Source organism: Prionailurus viverrinus, chromosome A3 (genome assembly GCF_022837055.1).
Source record: "Prionailurus viverrinus isolate Anna chromosome A3, UM_Priviv_1.0, whole genome shotgun sequence".
Taxonomy (NCBI): domain Eukaryota; kingdom Metazoa; phylum Chordata; class Mammalia; order Carnivora; family Felidae; genus Prionailurus; species Prionailurus viverrinus.
Genome location: NC_062563.1, coordinates 12,121,311 through 12,140,465, shown reverse-complemented (window position 1 = coordinate 12,140,465; position 19,155 = coordinate 12,121,311). Strand labels below are relative to the sequence as shown.

General features: G+C 48.2%; 1 protein-coding gene across 3 annotated transcripts in view; it reads right to left on the bottom strand.

Annotated features, from left to right (window-relative positions):
- Positions 1-3,962: 3,962 nt before the first annotated feature.
- B4GALT5 (beta-1,4-galactosyltransferase 5) overlaps positions 3,963-19,155 on the bottom strand; it is a 73,094-nt gene continuing 57,901 nt past the window's right edge. For 2 of the 3 annotated variants that reach the window (XM_047853315.1, XM_047853317.1), the window contains exons 3-8: positions 11,321-11,434; positions 10,579-10,703; positions 9,473-9,589; positions 8,695-8,882; positions 7,859-7,981; positions 4,600-5,646 (exon numbers count right to left, since the gene is read on the bottom strand). In XM_047853315.1, the coding sequence (XP_047709271.1) occupies positions 5,364-5,646; positions 7,859-7,981; positions 8,695-8,882; positions 9,473-9,589; positions 10,579-10,703; positions 11,321-11,434 (950 nt within the window). In that variant the 3' untranslated portion in view covers positions 4,600-5,363. The other variant, XM_047853316.1, reaches the window with a different exon arrangement.

The window sequence follows — 19,155 nt, the reverse complement described above, 5'->3', positions numbered from 1 at the left end:
GTCCCCAGGCTGGAACACATACAACTGCTTGTTGGCCATTTCGGCCTGGGGGGTCTCAAAACCCCCCCGAACTCAACATGCTCACAACTGATCTTGTGGTCTTTCCCGTGAACCTGGTCCAGTTCCAGTGCCCTCGCCCCAGGGAATGGCCTTGCCGTCTACCCAAGTGGGGACGCCGGAGGCCAGGTCACGTTGCCCCAGCTGCCCCCCAGCCCCTCTCCTCCATACTGTCCCCGCGTGACTGTGTGCACTTACCCGAACCCCCTCCTTCTCCTTTGCTTCTCTACAGCACCCATTTTCCCTGCAGCCAGAACCATCTAACACAATTACTACTGAGGGATGCCTGGGCAGCTCAGTTAAGCATCTGGCTTCAGCCCAGGGCATGATCTCATGGTTCTTGAGGTCCAGCCCGGCCTCGAGCTCCACACTGGCAGCACGGAGCCCGCTGGAGATTCTCACTCTTTCCTCTCTCCCTGCCCCTCCCCCGCTCATGCTTTCTCTCGCTCTCAAACTTTAAAGAAACAAGATAAAATAAAACTAATGACATCACACACAGCTCTATCTGCTGGGAACCCTTGAGGCCATTGCTCTAAGGATAAAACCCAATCTCCTTACCTCGAGGCCCCGAAAGGCATTCTGGCTTCATCCACCTTCCAGCCTAGCAGTCCCCAGGGCAGCCCTTTACCGTCTGCACCAGCCTGATGCTTTTCTGTTCCTGCAGTTTACTGGGTGACCCCACTTGTCTCCTCTCAGCTCATCAACATCCCCTCGGGAACGCCTTCCACACCTGTGCTCACGTCCTTTGTAACACTCGTGTGGTTTTTAATTTCACTCATTTCAATCATACCCTCCATGGGGGGGGTGGGGGGGGCGTGTGAGGCAAGAGGACAGTAAGCTTTAGGAGGCCACTGACCCTGTCCTTTTTGCTAATCATTGTATTCCTAGCACCTGGGCACGGAACTTTATACTCCATAAAGATCAGTGAGTGGTAAACACTCAACAAATAGAAGCTATGATTACAATCTCCAAGCGGAACCAGGCAGGACTGGCCCCAGAGGACCTTCGATTTGGACTCCATCAACTTTCATCCTCTCCGTGCCCAGGTGTCTTGCTCGACTCGATGGGCATCACCTGGGCCAATTCTGGAAAGACATTGTGGGAGGATGCCTGGGCAGCACAGTGGGGTTCGGTGCTTTTGCTCCAACGGCTGAGTTTCTCACTCACTGGTCTGGTCTCGGGGGTCGGGCGGGCAGGTTTTCTCTCGGGAGTACCCAGAGGTCGGCGGGGCAGCGTGTGGAAGTCAAGCTGCTTGAAGGAGCACACAGGAGCTGAGCTCCCATGAGGAAAGGAGACGAAAGGCCCCCGAGGAGCCAAACGGTTCTAGGTAAAGACAGATGACCACCAAGGTTTGGTTCTTGAATATGTATTTTTTACTGAAAAAATCATTCATAAATTAACATACAAAAATGTACAAACACATGAGTAAATAATGTAATGACAAAGGACTATTTTTGTGAAAAGTGTTTTTAAAACATCTTTAGATTTCAGTGCAAAAATGTACCCCTGGCACCTCTTAAAACATAAGAGCAAGCTCAAAAAAAAAAAAAAATGTAGTGATGGAAGGATGCTAGCTAGCTACGTTCAATGCCATCGTCAATGGTGAGTGGACACAATCAGTACATGTGGCTGTTGCTCAGCTATTAATGTCTGTGGTAAAGGAGCTGCAACAAAACAGTCCCTGTAATGTCAAAAGAAATATTTTTGCAATAACTCCTCCCCCCCAGAAAAACCGCGTGAAACGAGAAACCTTTCCCTGCACGCAGCAATCAAAGACGAGACTGATTTAAGGGGTCGCCCATCAGTAGCCTTAAAGAATTTCAGCTGCCAAAATACCCACAAGGTCACATTTGGTTCTTATTGTTCTTTTTTTTTTTTTTTCTTTTTTTTAACATGAGACTCTTACACCATTAACAGCTCACGGGCCTGGTCGTATATTTTGCCTTTTATATTCCCGCACGACACTCCCAACTTGGTGGGTAAATGACTCAGCAGCACGCGGTAAAGCGATTTCACGCGATTTCACACTAAGAGAACAAACTCACATGTGATCGCAAAGATAGTTTCAGTGACCTTACTTCAAGCAGTGAAAAGAGACCTTTCCTCTTGTCCTCAAATCAGCATTTTCTTTTTAAAATCAGGTGTTTCACCTCTTGCCAACATTTTGTTCTCGGTGGCAAAGATGTTCATGAAAAGCTTCGACCGAGACCATTTTACGACACTGCTGGGTACACGCACATCATCCTTAACCAAGGATCGGTGTATCCCAGCAAATTCTTCCAAATGACATCATATAGTTGTGTCCCACTGAAAGCGGCTCACGGCCTTCAGTGACGAAGGAGGACAGGAGAAGGACCAGAAGCGTCAAGGCCAGCACACAGGCCTGGGGGGAGGGGAGGGCGGAGAAATCTTTATTGCTCTATGCACCAGACTTCAAAAAGGAAAACCAAGTGAGCTCCTGGGTGTAATGTTCCCCCGTGAAGGTCTTTCAAAGCATGAGATGCTCAACATTCTTTTAAAACCTAGGCTACAACTTACCAGCATTTTCAAGGGCAACAACCTGCCTTCTCATATGAGCTGATAAGAGCTTTGTAATGCTATTTTCTATATATACCATTCTATTCTTCAAAAGAACAAAAAAGCAAGAACAAAGAACAAGGCCCGGCCAATCACTCCCACAGCTTGTGGGGGTCATAAGTCCATGGAACCAACACATGCAACGGAGAAAACCCCCAACCCGCACGCGAATACACAAATATACCCCCTACACACACATTCATGTAAACCATGAAAATTAAGGAAGTTGAAGGCAAACAAGGCAATTAAAAAAAATATGAAGTACTTTTCAGGAAGTACTCCTAATCACGATATATAAATATGTTTTATGGAAAAGGAGAGGAAAAAGACTGGCATTTGTCGGCGTCCTGCAGAAGCCAACAGGAACTATAACTTGAGGGATTTGGCTCAGGGAAAAACAGAGAGGCACAACTTCGAGGGCAATTTGGAATCTAACTTCAAGAAGTGCATGGGGTGTGAACACAGCGCATGGGCTTGGGTCCTTGCATCCTGGAGCTTTATTAGTCTGCTTTGCAAAGCTCTGATCGGGGCTAACCAGGACCCTAGCTAACCCACGGCACACAAGTGTCACCTGCTCCCCAGCTGAATTCTTCATTCCATCGCTCATTATTTCTATGTACTAGGTTCATAATGTTGACAAACAATCTTTCCAGAAACCCAAACAGGGAAATATTCAGAGGAATCACTGAAGCTAGTTAGTAATTTAGGCACAGATTTCAGGAATTGTGGCCAAGTTCCACAAGAGCAAAAACAAAAAAACAAAAACAAAGAAAAAAAAAAAGAGGAGAAAAGAGGCAGAAAACCCCTCCACCCCACCCCACCCCCACCTCTCTCAGTGATGAAAGGATAAACACTAGAGTCCAGAAATCCAGGGGCGTGTGCACAGGGAGGCCCCCGAGGGCTCCTGTCTAGCAGGTGGCTGGATGAGGGCGTGCGTGCCCAACTCGGGAGAGCGCGTCCACAGCAAAAGTCAAGAGCAAAGACTTTCGGAAGAGGAGGATGGGAGGGGGCAGGAGTTAGCGACCAGTGACAGACTGGACCGGCTCGTTCTGTAGGTGACATGCCCTGCATCCTCTCCCTTCCAAAGTGACAGCAATTTGGGAGGGGACATTCTTCCACTTCCCCTGCGTTTTTAACGGAGTTCCTGCATTTGCCAACCAAATAAGTGAGCTAATGTAGAAATCCTCGGTTCGAATTGGAGCCAGCTATAAAATTAAATTTAAAAAAGGCATTTTACATGGCTTATTTACAATTATACTTCTTCAAGAAGTGATTGTTATATGTCTATTTATCTTCCCCAATCCCTGCCCCCCACCCTCAATCCCCACCCAAAGCAGGTAATTTATTTATCTATTTTTTTCCTTTAAAAAAATGAAACCGAAGAGAACACCAGAGATGGAGAAGAATGGTGGGTGGAGTTTCATTTGCGCTGCCCTGGGGGTGGGGCTGCCTCTTTGCTCCAAAGGCCATTCGGAGGAACGGGCTCGGCGGTGGGACCGTGGTGGATCTCGGTTCCGGGTGTAGAGATCCTGGCTGAGACTGGACGCTGGGGCAGGAGACCGGGGGAGCAGAGCAGCAGGACAGACGTCGTCTTGTGAAAATAGAAAGCCAGTCCTCATGAAGGGAGTTCCCAAGCCACAGTGAAGGCGTTTTGTGCGTGGACACTGTTCACATTTTTCTTCCCCCCTCGAACCCTGTGATCCTTCATCAGACACTGTATTTCTACTCTCTTCCTGTGTGGAGCCCCCAGACATCACACCAGGCTGCCTTCTGGGTGGCGGCGGGTAAAGCACATGCATCCTCTCCGCCTCTCAGTACTCGCTCACCTGAGCCAGCTCGGGTGTCAGGTTGACAGTAATGTTTTTATACAAGGCGTCGTATGTGATGTTTGCAAAGTAGTTCAAGTTGTTGAGGCCGTCCAGCCCTTGCCGTTCTTTGGACTTCCTCAGCAGAGCATACCTGTTGAAGCAGAGAACAGAGGGGTGGCTCCGAGTGAGGGGCTCACGTCCTCCTGGCAGGGGATGGGGCGGGGCAGACACGGGAGGGGACACAACTCAGGGCAGCAACGCTGCGTCCCCTGGCGGGTGACTGGCCCACCCGTGCAGCCGCTCCAGGCCAGATGTTATCATGGGAAACACCTCCTACTTCACGCCAGGTGCTTTCCTTATGACATCATTTCAGTTAACGTACCTGCCCCGTAGCAAATGAAGAAGCCAGGGCTCATGATGTTAAGTGACTTGCCGAAGGTAAGGGCAGGGGGCAGGGGAGTGGCAGGTAAGATACTAAAAATCCATCAGATGAGAAGGTCAGGGTCGGCATTCGGTGCCTTCCTACTCCCATGACAACAGAATGCATGCAGTCAGAACTGATGGTCTGGAGAACAGGCCTCCTCCCAGTTAACGAGACAAAAAGCTACTCCTGGGAAGGCAGAGATGTCCCTCCATCTATATGCCCCAATCGGTCCAGTATGGAAGCTCCTTATCAGAAGCAAAGGTGGTAAGAAAGCAAGTACAAACGGAATTTCAGGGGCCACCCTTCCGGAACCAGAGCTCGCAGGACGGGCGCCAGTCTGCTTTGTGGTGTGGGTGTAGGTTACACAGAGACCTTCAACAGGAGTGGATTTTTCTCCAACTCCCTGAAGACTACAGAAGAGACCATGAAGCTTAAGCCGCCAAGTGACCGATTTCCTTAAAAGATCTATGATCAAGTTTTGCACCGATAATCTGATTTCACACAAGCGCCTGCCTCACGGGTAAATGAACATCTCTCCAGGAACTATTCAACAGCCACCAGAACCGGACCTTAGAGAGGAGGTGGGGAGGAAGACAAGGGGTTGCCACATGCTCTGGGACATCTGCAAATGCAAAGTACAGAGGGTATTTGTGAGAAGGATAAACACATTGCACCAACCTTCCAAGAAACTGGACTTCTCCTCGATGGTGATGAGGAATAGATTTGTATTTCCCGGTGTCGCCTTCTGGCCGGCTCACGGAGTAGCCTGCGTTCTGTACTCTGTCCGAGACAAAGAGAATGGGCTTTTAGACCAAACGATCTAGCAGTGCAGGTGTCCACATCTATGCCGAGGCTGAGAAATCCCAAGGCGAACAACAGAACTTCTGCACCTAAATATTCAATTGCTTACCCTCTGGGCAAGTGCATGGTTGCAGACAAGAGATCTACAATACAAAAAAAGTTCTGAGAAAGAAAAGAAACAAAACTCTCGAGAGTGAGGTGTGCCGCCAGGTCCCCAGGGACAGGTACATCGGTGAGCGTCCCCCAGGGGGTGAGTGCACACGCCCTCTCGGCCGACTTATTCGGATCCTATCAAAAATATTTTTCTCACTGGTGGACAAAACACTTTTCCTTTCCACCACCTGCTATAACACAAGTCAGGAAAGTCAGAGTTGCACTGTGCTTTCCTGGTTGTGAACTTAATTACTCTGCCCAACTCCCCCATCACCACGGAGGTGAACTCATTTGTAGGACATCCTCTGATCTAGATGTAAAACTTCACAACACTATGGGGACAGCAGCATTTAAGGAGGTATTCGGTTATTTATCCTTAGTATGAAAAAGATAGGATTTTGCAAGCTGGGTTTACTGGAAACTTGATGGGACTGTAAGAAACTATGAACACACGGAGGCAGACTTTGGAGAGCTATGTAAAATTTACGGTTGTCTTCATATGTCAACACTGCGGGAGAATATTATTTCAACATCCTCCTCTTGACTCCAAATTACACTCTCCTTTTGATACAGGAAAGTGTGTTCTTACTCTGAGTTGATAAATACATATAGGATGCCTACTGTGTGCCTGGAATTGGGCAGCACACTGGGGGGAAACCAGACCCAGATCCTGCACCCAAGGGGGTTCCTGCTGACCTGGGGACAGTGCCAGCGGAGAATTGACAGATGTCCTGATTTGGAGTTTGACTGGACTCAAGGACCAGTCAAACAGTAGGTTTGTGGCAAAGCCGTTCATCCTCACCGGGTTCCTAAGAAACCCAAATTAATTAAAAGGATGAGATGCCATTTTTATCTCTCAGACTGAGAAAGAATTGTCTGGAGCTCCCCTATCCGGTATAGCAGCCCCGGGCCACACGCGGCTGCTGAAGGGCCGAAATGTAGCAAAATGTAAAAGGTTGTTTATAGCCAATGTTGGCCGTGATGGAACGGTGATGCACCATGGCTTGGACTCTTTCTGCAATCTCTTCTGGAAGAAAATCCTGGCGATTACTATCCAAATTCAAAAGAGCAACTTACTTGACTCTGCCGTTCCACAAGAAGGAATTTAAGCTACAGAAATATCTGCACACGTGAACAAGGATATTCAAAACTGCGAACAACAATGTTCATCGACAGGAGAGGATTAAAATAAATTCTCGTGTATCCACGTAAAGGAATACCATGCCGTTGTTAAAATTAAGGAAGTGGCTCTCTCTGTATTAGCGTGGTTGGAGAAGGGATGGGCCTGGGTTATTTACGTAGGAACAGAAAAAAGTGGGGTCAGAAACAGCCTGTTCGAAATCGCTACTTCCTAGGAATGAAATAGGATAGCGGTGGGGGATTAAGAATTACGCTCTGGTTTATGCACCTTTGTATTATGTGAATTTTTTGCCGGCAAGTATTACTCTGTAATTAAAAAGCAACACGTAGCTTTCTTTTTTAAAGCCAATTTAGAAAGTAAACAGATACAAGGTAGAAATTCTTTTGCTTATTTGTTCCTTACTAGGTTACTATTCACTCACTCTGTAAAAAGACTGGTTGACGCTACTCAAATACAGCATCGTTCACCCAAACTTGTACAACACAAGCCTTATCTGATGGTACGGATAAATGCGTGTACACATCACTAATACGTGACCTCTGGTTTGGGGAGGTTTCAGTGAAATGTGCTAGGAGTGTAAAATAAATACCAGATTTCAAAGATAGAAGGGGAAAAAAAGATGAATGTGGAGGATCTTGTCAACATTTTATACTGACTGTGTGTTGGACGGATATCATTTTTGATATATTACGATAAATACACTGTTAACATGTTTTATTAATAAAATACGGTGAAATTAATTTCCCGTCTTTTTCTTTTTTAGCCTTTTTACACGTGGCTGCTAGAACACTTCACATTACCTCCGTGGCTTGCACCCTAACCCTCCTGCGTGGCGCCTGACTGGGGGAGCCTAAGGCAGTGTTTCTAGAAGGCACCGGAAACTGGAAAAGGGGGTACCTGTTCCACAAGTCATCATCTTCTCCGCCCCAACCCCAGAAAGCGTTTGGGAAGCCATTGATCTTCCGGAACTGCTCCACCGTTAAGCCGCTCACTCCACCAAAGAACTCGGTGTAAGGAAGCCTGGAAGGGGACGTACAGCTTCAGTCATCTGTGCGTCCAGGGGTGGTTTGTCCCCAGGACTGGCTGCCATCTCACCGGAGAACCGCACAACGTGAAACAGCGCTCCCCGCACTGCTGTCCTGACCCATCTGCAACCGTTTCCCTGTGCTGAGGCACGTCGCCCTCCGTAGCTAACTGCATCCTTCTCTAATTGTCTTTTTCGTAACAGCTTTATTGACACATAACTGGCGTTCCATACAATTCACGCATTTAAAGTACACAACTTCGTCGTTTTTGGGATATTCACGGAGTCGTGCCACCACGGCCCCAATCCATTCTAACACCTTTCATCGCCCCAAAAAAGAAGCCTTGTACCCATCAGTGGCCACTCTCCGTTCCCCCTCCTCCCCTCCACCCTAACCATCACTGTCCTTTCTGTGTCTGCGGCTTTGCCGAATTCTGGGCAAGTCACGGAAATGCGATCAGGCCGACACCTGGCCTCTGGTGAGTAGCTCCTGCCTCGCACCAATGCTTTCAGGGTTCACCCACCGGCCAGCGTGTCAGGACTCCCTTCCTGTTTGCTGCCTAACAGCGTACCGTGCTGTGGCCGTGCTCCATTTTGTTCACCCCTTCGCCAGCCGATGCGCGCTGGGTGGAGCTAACTGGCTTTGGCCACCTTTGCATCTCTCGGCATCCTTTCAGATTGGACCTCTTCCCGGGGACGTGATACTCACAGGTACATATACTTGTCCAGCTTGGTTGCGAAGTGTCTCGGCATCTGCCCGCATCCATAGTAGTTCCGATCGCTTTCTGGAATGTGATCCACATCATGAAAAATAAGACAGTCCCAGTCCAGATCCTTCATTGCTTCTTGAAAGCCGACGTTGAAAAGCATGGCTCGATTAAAAGGCTGGGTGCCGACCTAAAAGAAGCAGAACTTTATTTTTCTTTTGCTCCCGGAGCGAACTCTTTGCTGTCCCAGCCCTGCCTAAAGGAGCGCTGACTGAACCCGACGGGGAGGGACCCCTGGGGGCCGGGCCAGCACGCTCATCACTGCCTCACAAGCCACTTGACATCTCACCCCGATCTCCTTAGAAATAAGAGGGGTGGTGACTCTCTCCCAAGACTGTCCTAAAGGCAGGCATTCGACCCTTAACAGCATTTGGAAGCCCCATAAAGGGAGGAAAGAACAATACAGCCACTTCTACTCACGGCTCCTTATCCTTATCTTAAGGGGAGTTTCCTGGGTCTGGAGACTGAAGACACCACCCAAGGCAGCTCTGACTCAACCCCCAACAAGGAGCCTTTGTCGAAGGGCACACACAGGTCCACCCTGGACTCGGGTCTGCCCGTCTCGGGTAACACCTCAAACCCAAACTGCTCTCTCTGCCCTCCCTTTCACCTCTGGGTGGCTCGATCGTCAGATTTCCGTTTCCCTGGCTCTGCACTCCAAAGGTGGACTCTGAACTGCTGCCTCGGAACAGAGAGAAGAGGGAAGGAAGGGCCACTCGCCTGTTCAACCACATAAAACGCAAACCACAGGCGCTGGCGCTGGAGCATGGGAATCAGGTGTCTGAGCAGGACTGGGAGGTGCTCGTGGCGGTTCCGGAAAGGGATGAGGATCGCCACCTGGAGAGGGTCACACGAGAGAAGCCGCCCCGTGAGTCCCCCCGACTTCTGCTCTGTGGCACGAGGCTGCTGCAGAATCGGGGGACCGGCTCTTGGGCTATTCTGGAAGGCTGCCTTGTCCGCAGCCTCTGCTGAAGGAGCGGCTATGTTGGCAGGTGGACCCTCGGAAGTGAGGGGACTCTGTCCTCACACACACCATGCTGTGTACATAGTGCACCTGCTGAGTGAGTTCTTTCTAGGCCACAACCCAGAGGAAGACGTTCATCCTCCACCAAGACCCGTCCCACAAACACGTCCATGGATACAGAGGCATACAACTAAAACACGCTCCACAAAACAGTACTTCCTCTTAGAGCGTGCAGCGCACTCTGAGATAGATAGATATACATCTATCTCATCTCTTAATGCTGGTCATACGCCCAGTGATGGGCTGGAAATGCCCATCTATTCCAGATCTGCCTTGTTCCTTGCAGGACCGGCACAGAAACAGCACTTGAACAAATACTTGTTGAAACACTGGACTTAGGCCGGTGTCATGAGCCAGATCCACACACGGATGCCTCCTAACTACAGTCATGCAGAGAAACAACCAGAAATTCTCAGTGTCAGGCTGCAGAACTCCGCTCTTGGTCGCACTAAGCTCAGAGTAACGATGCCAAATGAGGCACATGCAGCCCCGGATTTGTGAAGATGGCTTTTGCTAACATGGCGCAAGAGACCTACCAACCCTCCTCCTTGCTTAGCCAAGACGCCTATAAAGAAGACCAAAGGGTCCCGCTCAGCCATGCGGACGACACACACTTCCGGGGCTGTAGCCTGTCCTTAGGGAAACCCACGCCTCCAAAGCGTTTCCATGAACTGCAGATACTTTGCATCGGGCAGTAGGGTGCAAAGCACAGATTATCACGGTCCGTGAATCCCACGGCAACCTGGGATGATGGCCAAGTCCAGGTGGGCCTCCTAGTACCTGGTCTGACTTCACAGCCTACCTTCCATCGAGGCATGCAATCCGAAGGCTTCCAGTGACCTCCGAGCTTGATGGCTGGGTCTTTGGAGAAGATTTCATGGATGTCGTCCATTGCGATTTCACTCATGTTTATGTCTATTGGGCCCTCTGGACAGAGAAAGGGGTGGGGGGGAAGAAAAAGAATTAAGAGGCCAGAAAATGACAGAAGTCTCCCCCCATGTCCAGGGTTTCACTCTCTAGGGAGGTTCAATGCTTTTTCAGCTGACTGCCGTCTTTCACAGTGCTGGGAGGCCCTTCCTCTGCTTTGCAACCCCCTGTATTTCACTTCATCACTATTACTGGGCAAAGCAGTAAGTCAAGAAGTTAAGACTTTAGAGCTTTGGCTCTGCCAATGGAGTGGAAAGAAATTGAGACTGAGTGAATGGCAGCTGAACGTCTCAAAGAGGAAGGAGGAAAGTGGCTGTGCTTGAAGTCTCTCTGAGGGCTCCCGAGGCGAGCACCCACGCACGGCCCCACCACCGATCGGTGACCCCAAGTGATCATGCCCAAACTCAAAACGTCCATCTTCTGCTCAGGTCATGATCTCTCGGTTCGTGAGTTCACGCCCCACATCGTCCAATCCTCTGCAGCCCCCTCTCTCTGCCCCTCCCCCACTTGCACTCTCTCAAAAATAAAACATTAGGGGGAAAAAAAAAACCTCTCATTCTTATTTTAATCAGATAAAAAGACCCGTCAGTCTGCAAAGCCAGGGTGGCTCTACTCACTCATGGAAGGGAGCCTCTCAGGGCAGGTATGGTTTGCAAAGTAGGTGAAGTCTTCGGGAAGAAATGTTGTGGTTTGTAGGAAGGTTTCGCTGTGGTTCAAGTCAAGAGGATAATCTAGAGAGGTAAGAAAAAAAGGCACATGTCCTCAATTCTGCAATTCTCAGAGGCCTACCAGAGAAGTATTTTTCTTAGACAGCATTTTCTTGTTTTGCAGAATTGGGACTCTGGGCTAGCTGTTTACCGCAGCTAAAAATGTGAACACGTCAATAAACAGGTTAACAGACGATCTTCTGCCAACCGGTGTTTCTATTCTTATTGTCACTACAGTTTTATGTGCACCTCAGTGTCCAAAGAATTCTAGAACATAATTTAAAAACAAACAAACAAACAAAAAGAAATGAAACAGTGTCCCCCTCCCATGTCTTATTCTCTACAGGAACTATTTTCACTTCTTTCAGACAACTACTGTGGTATTCACTTCCACTGACAGCTGTTCCAGGAGCTTCTGTTTTAGGTCTCTGGGTTTTGCTCTCTTCCCTCCCTGCCCCCACGACACACACACTCTTTCACCCTCCCATCGCCCAACATATATGATCACTGTGGTTCACAAAATCCTTAGTATTTACACGGAAGGATTTATTCCTCAGATACTATTTGTAGCTGAGAAATGTGGAAGGTTAGGATTCCTTTTCTTTTCCTGCATAATTTTTTCCTGGACTGTTTCTGTTTGCTTAGTTGTTTTTTTTTTTTTTTTAAGTTTATTTATTTCGAGAGAGGGACAGAGAGAGCAAGTGAGTGGGGGAGGGGCAGAAAGAGAGAGAGAGAGAGAGAGAGAGAGAATCCCAAGCAGGCTCCGCACTGTCAGCACAGAGCTGGACTTGGGGCTCGCACTCACAAAGGCACTGTCAGCACGGAGGCCAGTGTGGGGCTCGAACTCATGAACCGTGAGATCATGACCTGAGCCAGAGTCGGACACCCAACCAACCGAGCCGCCAGGTGCCCGTCTGCTTAGTTTCATGTGGTGTCGAGACTAAGCCGACACCGTGCCCTTTGCCACCACATTCCGGCTTAAGACATTCACAAGCCTCACGTCCTCCCTCAACTCTGTCATCCCAAAGAGGTCCTGCGCCTTCCGGCCAGTCTGGACTGGCTCCCCGCTGTGCCCGCTGTGCAGATGCCGCCTGGGGTCTCCCCTCCCCTCTCAGCAGGTGTGAAACCTCACTTTTCCTCGGCTCGATTTCTCCCTCTTTCTCGCTGGAACACATCTCCGTCTGGCTTCCTAAGCAGGGGAATGGAAGTACATCTGTTTCTCGTATCTCTCCCTTGATCCATAGGCGGGCCGGGCTTACAGAATTCCGGGCTGGACACAATCCTCCCAGACAACTGGGCAGGTGCTCGACTCCACGCCTCCTGCTGAACCTGGAGCCGTTCCAATTCCGGGTCCCTGGAAAGGTGACCGGGAATTGCTTTCCCAGAGTGTGATGAACTTCCTCTGGGGTCAGGAAATGTTACATTTCTATTTTGGGGTCTATTCTCACCCGCTGTGTTGACCATTTGGTGGACCTTTACCGTGTAGAAATTCATGTCCTCCTGTTCTAGAATTTGGGGGCAGGAATAGTAGTATTTTTTTTTTTTTAACGTTTATTTATTTTTGAGAGAGAGAGAGACAGAGCATGAACGGGGGAGGGGCAGAGAGAGGGAGAGACACAGAATCGGAAACAGGCTCCAGGCTCCGAGCCGTCAGCCCAGAGCCCGACGCGGGGCTGGAACTCGCGGACCGCGAGATCGTGACCTGAGCTGAAGTCGGACGCTTAACCGACTGCGCCACCCAGGCGCACCCCCCCGCCCCGCCCCCCCTTTAATGTTTATTTATTTACTTAAAGAGCACGTGTGAGTGGGGGAGGGACAGAGAGAAGGAGAGAGAGAATTCCAAGCAGGCTCTGCCCTGTCAGATCAGAGCCTGATGCAGGGCTTGAACCCATGACCTGTGACATCAAGACCTGAGCTGAAATCAGGAGTTGGACGCTTAACCGACTGAGCCCCCCGGGTGTCACCATCTTGCCACTTTTCTGCCGCCTAAAAGGTTTCCTCGTTTTACCCAACCCTTCTTTTTAATTATCATTCCTGCTAGTTTTTATTTTAACAGTCCTTTTTACTTCTGAATGTCCGTTTCTTACAATATACTTCTTTTCATGTTTGCAATCCCTTTCCCCACACCCTGGAGAACGTATGTGATGGGTGTTCTGAGTTTTCTTCTCCCACCATGGCCTGTTTTCTCCTGATTTGCTGCTGCTTGTCCGTTTTGATTCCTAACACAGTCTCCCTTGGTTATCCGCTAGTATTTCAGAGGGCACCAACCAGCTACCTGGCAGGGCTTGGACTGAGCTTCTGAGTTGCAGAATGTTCTGGCAAGAAGTCTGGTTTGGAAGCCTCCAGCGTCAGTTCCTTAGGGGCTTTCTTCTTGGTCCAGATTCCCCAGAGAACTCTATTCTTTTATAAAGATTTTTTTTAAAGCAACCTCTGTATCCAACATGGGGCTCGAACTCACAACCCTGAGATCAAGCGTTGCACGCACTTACCAACTGAGCCAGCCAGGTGTCCCTAGAGCACTCTGCTAACCTCCTGGCAGAATGGCGCAGTCCCTGCCACAGGCACACTGGGACTGAGGAGGAGAATAGGGCACCTAAGCCAAGCCAGGTGCCCTCAAGTTGGGGGCCCTCTGTCTTACCACCTCTGAGGGTTATCAAGTCTCTAGTTCTTTGCCAGGATAGGGGAGAATCTGGGTTTCTGACTGCTTTTTAAATAGCTTTCAATCTATCTTTACCTAGGCTGCCACTTTTAGTCTTATCTGCAAAAGTACTTAATATTGCTAATTCCTGAGCTTCTGGGGGATTCTGGGGTCGTTATCGGCTTTCCCTGCAGCCGCATTATCAGTCAGTTTTCTTGGGTCTTTTGAGCCCTTTATCACTGGTCTGTCTGCTTTCCAACCTCCAAAATTTTTTGCTGTGGTCTCCCTTCTTATTCTCCTCATTCTTCAGGGTTTATGCCATTCAACACACACACACACACACACACACACACACACACACACACACACGCACTCTTTACTGTCATTTTAGTGAGGCTTTAGGAGTGTGGAGTTGATGCCTCTTTCCTGGGGATCTGTATGAAGGGGGCCCTCCAACTTCTTCTTATTTTTTTTTACAGAAAAAGAAACCGTGTCTACACAACTGGTACAAGGAGACCTGGCCAGTGCATGGCTAACTCTGGCTTAGTGATCTTTCCATTACACTGTACTATTTTTTCAGAGTATTAAAATCTCTCTTACCGATCCTCGGGGATTCATGCAGCTTCTACGAAATTAAAACTTCCTACTCAAACTCACTTTTGTACCCGAGAATTATACAATCTTCAACTCATATGTTTTTTAAAAACACTGTGAGATGGTTTCCAAGAATCAAACAGTGAGTAAGTACAGGGAATCCTTTTATACAGGCACAGGGCTATGTACTCCATAAGCGCTCACAGGACACAACTCAGTGAGCGGTGACTTGAAGAGAATTAAATTTCTTAATAGGGGAGGAAAGGAACAAAATGCTTTCTGTCCTTTTCACTAGCAGCTTTCCTGAAAAACACCAAGCCTGCATCACATCGCCAAGAACAAAGCCAGCACGAACCCTAAAGGCAAAATCACATTTACAACAGAAATGAGTTCAAAAGTCCTCAGCTCATACATGTACACCTGTCCTAAACTGATCCTTTTTGAAAGTATTAACATTTCAAAAAGCTCTGTCAAGCACCTCCAATACTAATCATTACTCTGGATAATCCTGAGTTTACTTCTTAATCATGTATATATATGTAGATATATACATGTGTGTGTGTGTGTGTTTAAATCTATAAACGATTCTCTTTAAGAAAAGTTTTCACGTGTACTAGGAAATGTGTATTTTGTGATATGTACATGTGCAGAGGGAGAAGCTTCTTCGAAACAGCATCACAGTAATTACATTTGCCTCTCTGAAGGAGAAGAAATTCCCAGGGGCAACATAATAGCATTTTCATAAGCAAATAATAGTAATAAAACACACACACAGAAGAGAATAATAATTCTGGGCAATGACAGAACCAAGCTTTAGAACTACAGCCTAAACAGGAAAGAAGAAGGAAAAAGATAAAACTTCCCATGACGTAGGAGAAGAGACAAGACACTTTCTAACCCTAATGATGCTACAAAGCCCCTTCTACTCTCTTCAAACACTAATGGACCCAGGAGCAACGAGCATGAAACGAACAAGACCAAACCAACATCACTCGTTTCTTCCCTTCTGATTACTGTATTAGTAAACTATTTTTTTTAACCCCCACAAATAAACAACTCCTAAGTAGAAGTAACCTTGCCCTACACCGTGAGGAGAAAAAAGGCCCACAAAAACCTTCATTTCCTCATTTCTAACTTTAAATTTTTTACATAAACATTTAAGTAAAATTTGCTTTCTCACCGGTAGAAACCTTTCAAAGAAGTGGAAGAGGCTGAGGAAATTAGCTGCTCGTGACCTGGTGAAACTATGTAGTTACTGTGGGTGCCCAGTCCTCCTCTCCAGCTGCCCAGAAACGGGTGCTTCCAAATGACAGCTTCTTCCTCTTTCTCTCTTTTTTTGAAGACTTTATTTTTAAGTGACCTCTACACCCAACGTGGGGCTGGAACTCACAACCCCGAGATGAAGGGTCGCGCGGTGCTGACTGGGCCAGCCAGAGCCCCTTCCTCTTCCTCTTCCTCTCTGCTGAATGAGGGAGGGAGCAGCTGGGCGGGAAAGCAAGCCGGCTGACTTTCTCTGGCCGAGGCTTTGTGTTTTAAGTCGAATCTGTTTTAAATCGGGACATATTCTTCCAGCAAAGGAGATAGAAAGGCAAAGAAGGTACTGTTTTTGCATTTATAAGACGGGAAAACAGCAGATAGCCCTCGTACCTACAAATTCAGACGGCCTGCTTACTCAACTTTGCTTTCCACCAGGGCTTCGGCAGCCACGCCTGCACATTAGAATCATCTACGAAGCTTGTAAAAACCCTAATAACACACAGGCTATTTCCCAGACTGATGAAGTAAGAACCTCTGGGGGAGGGGTGCAGGCACTGGTCACCCCTGGGAGTTTCCAGTGTGCACTCAGGTCGGCATGGCTACCCCAGTGTTTAGGAGGGGCAAACATCTGCCTTCTCCCTTATCTTGCCAAATCCAGTTGAGCTGGGACTGGGAAACGCTGACCAAGAGATTCCAGGAAGAACCACCACTTTCCCCTTCCATTTGAGAAAAGACCAAACACTTCCCTCTCTGCTTGAAAAATGTGGAAATGTGTATATACTAGAAAGATGTCATCAGAACAAATATCTGTAAAATACAAAGAATTAGCATTTTTCACGAGTTAACAGGCCTAAGGATGACCTTGCACCTGCTGGGTGAGTAGACACAAGGAAGACCATGGACTGAGCACCCAAAAACCAGACAGAAAGAGGGGCGCCTGGGTGGCTTAGTCGGTTAAGCGTCTGACTCTTGATTTCAGCTCAGGTCATTATCTCGTGGTTCATGAGTTCGAGCCCTGCATCAGGCTCCATGCTGACAGTGTGGAGCCTGCTTGCGATTCTCTCTCTCGTTCTCTCTCTGCCCCTCCCCTGCTCGCATGAGCGCGTGCACTCTCTCTCTCAAAATAAACAAACTTAAAAAAATTTTCTTTTCATAAAAATTAAAGAAAAACAACCACCAGAGATAAAGAGGTTAAGAATATCTAGCTCACTGAATCTATTACACAGTGCCCTGGCAATGACTTTATTCACTTTATTTGCCTATGGCAACAGACCTGTTTCCAAGGATGTGGACAAGAGAACATTTTTCTGAGCACATGACTATGAAGGGGTTGGGGCTGTAAGTGTGGGAAGGTTTGTGTGCATGTGCGGACACACGTGTGTACAGAGGCAAGAAATCTCCCTCTGGGTGAAAGTTACTAAGTAGAATGGCACCTGCAAACTCATATTTAAGGATGACAAAGGCCCGGTCCCCCAACCACTCGCCTCATTTATAAAACTAAGTGGGTGGGGACGCCCTGGCTGACTCAGTCAGAGGAGTGTGTGACTCTTGATCTCAGAGTCATGGGTTTAAGCCCCCATATCGGGCATAGAGATCACTAAAAAAGTAATAAATAAACTTAAAAAAAATCTTAAGTGGCTAGAAGAGATGAACCCAGATGACTCATTCGGATGTCAATGTTCTTTGAGCATCTCCCCTACTGCTCACAGTAAATTCTGCAGGATTCCTGAGGTCACACACACACATGGCACCGAGAAGCCTCCTCTCCAGGTTATTATTTTTTTTTTTTTTTGTAACTTTTTTTTTTTTTTTTTTTTTTTTTGAGACAGAGAGAGACAGAGCATGAACAGGGGAGGGTCAGCGAGAGGGAGACACAGAATCTGAAACAGGCTCCAGGCTCTGAGCTGTCAGCACAGAGCGCGACGCGGGGCTCGAACTCACGGACCGCGAGATCATGACCTGAGCCGAAGTCGGCCGCTTAACCGACTGAGCCACCCAGGCGCCCCTGACAAGTGCATTCTTATTGGACAATCACCACTTTGGCTTTCAAGGATAAAGCCAGCATTATTTAAATGCCACACTAAGCCTTTTAGCTACACTTGGCCTAATGAAAGTCTTTGAAGATGGGCATGGGCCCCAGCACTGTGTCCAGGGTGGGGCAGTGGAGCTCGTGGGCCACCTCCGTTCTGCTACCCTTGTCAAGCCCGTGGTGGGAGTGGTCGGGTCAGAAATGACAGTCACCCACTATCTCAGCAGGATCAGGTCGAGAGTGCCCTCTCTGCCTGGCACTGCTTTGAAATGAATAAAAATGGTGGGTTTTCACTGGATACCTTTCCAATGAAATGATATTTCCTCCTTAATACTCACTCCCCAAGGATGTGCCAGGAACATGGAAGCCAATTAAGATGGTAATCTCAGAATTAGGTTACAACACTTAAAATGTTTTCTTGTTAAATCTATTCACTCACACACTCAAAAACCACTTCCCGAGGGCCTTCTGTGTGCTAGGCGGTGTGCAACGTGCTGGGGCTACCAGACCAGAGAGGCCGCGAAGGCTGCCGGCATCCGGAGGTCAGCAAGCCCTACCCCACAGCCACACCGAGCCCTGTATTTTACATTCTCATCCCTAAAGTGGGAACACGGCAGTCGCCTTACTGAGTTCCTATGACGAGTCCATGAGGCAGTGCAAGTGAAGTGTCGAGCGCATAGTAACACAGCCCCTGACAGCTAAAGACTTCCAATCTTTAAGGGAAACAGACACCATGGACACAAAATGGGTGATTATTCCCACCAGAGGGATGCTGGGAAGAATTATTTTGGTCTATGACAATTTGAAAATAAACACACACAAAGTCAAATCACAATGGGTCCCTGGATTCGTCTTCCAAGGGCACAACTTGGTTTTCAAGGACAATCACCCCTAGGGTGATTAGTGAGATCCTGTGCTTGTAGGGAGGGCAGCTGCCTGTGGCCCTCTATCTTCTGAGAGAGAACAGACTAACTCACCAAATGCCCGGATGGACGTCCCGGTATCATCTAACTTTGGAGAGGCATGGAGGGAGACTTGGACTGGATAAATGTCATGACAGCACAAATGTTCCTTTTTTCCTGACTGATTCATCAGGGGGAAGGCTGATGAGTAGTCAAAGGACTCCCTAGTTTCATCACACAACGAAAAGCAGGTTTGGGGCAGGGTTCGGGCAAAGTCACCTGAACAAGTCACTCCAACGCTTCCAAGATTATTTGTGCTACCTGT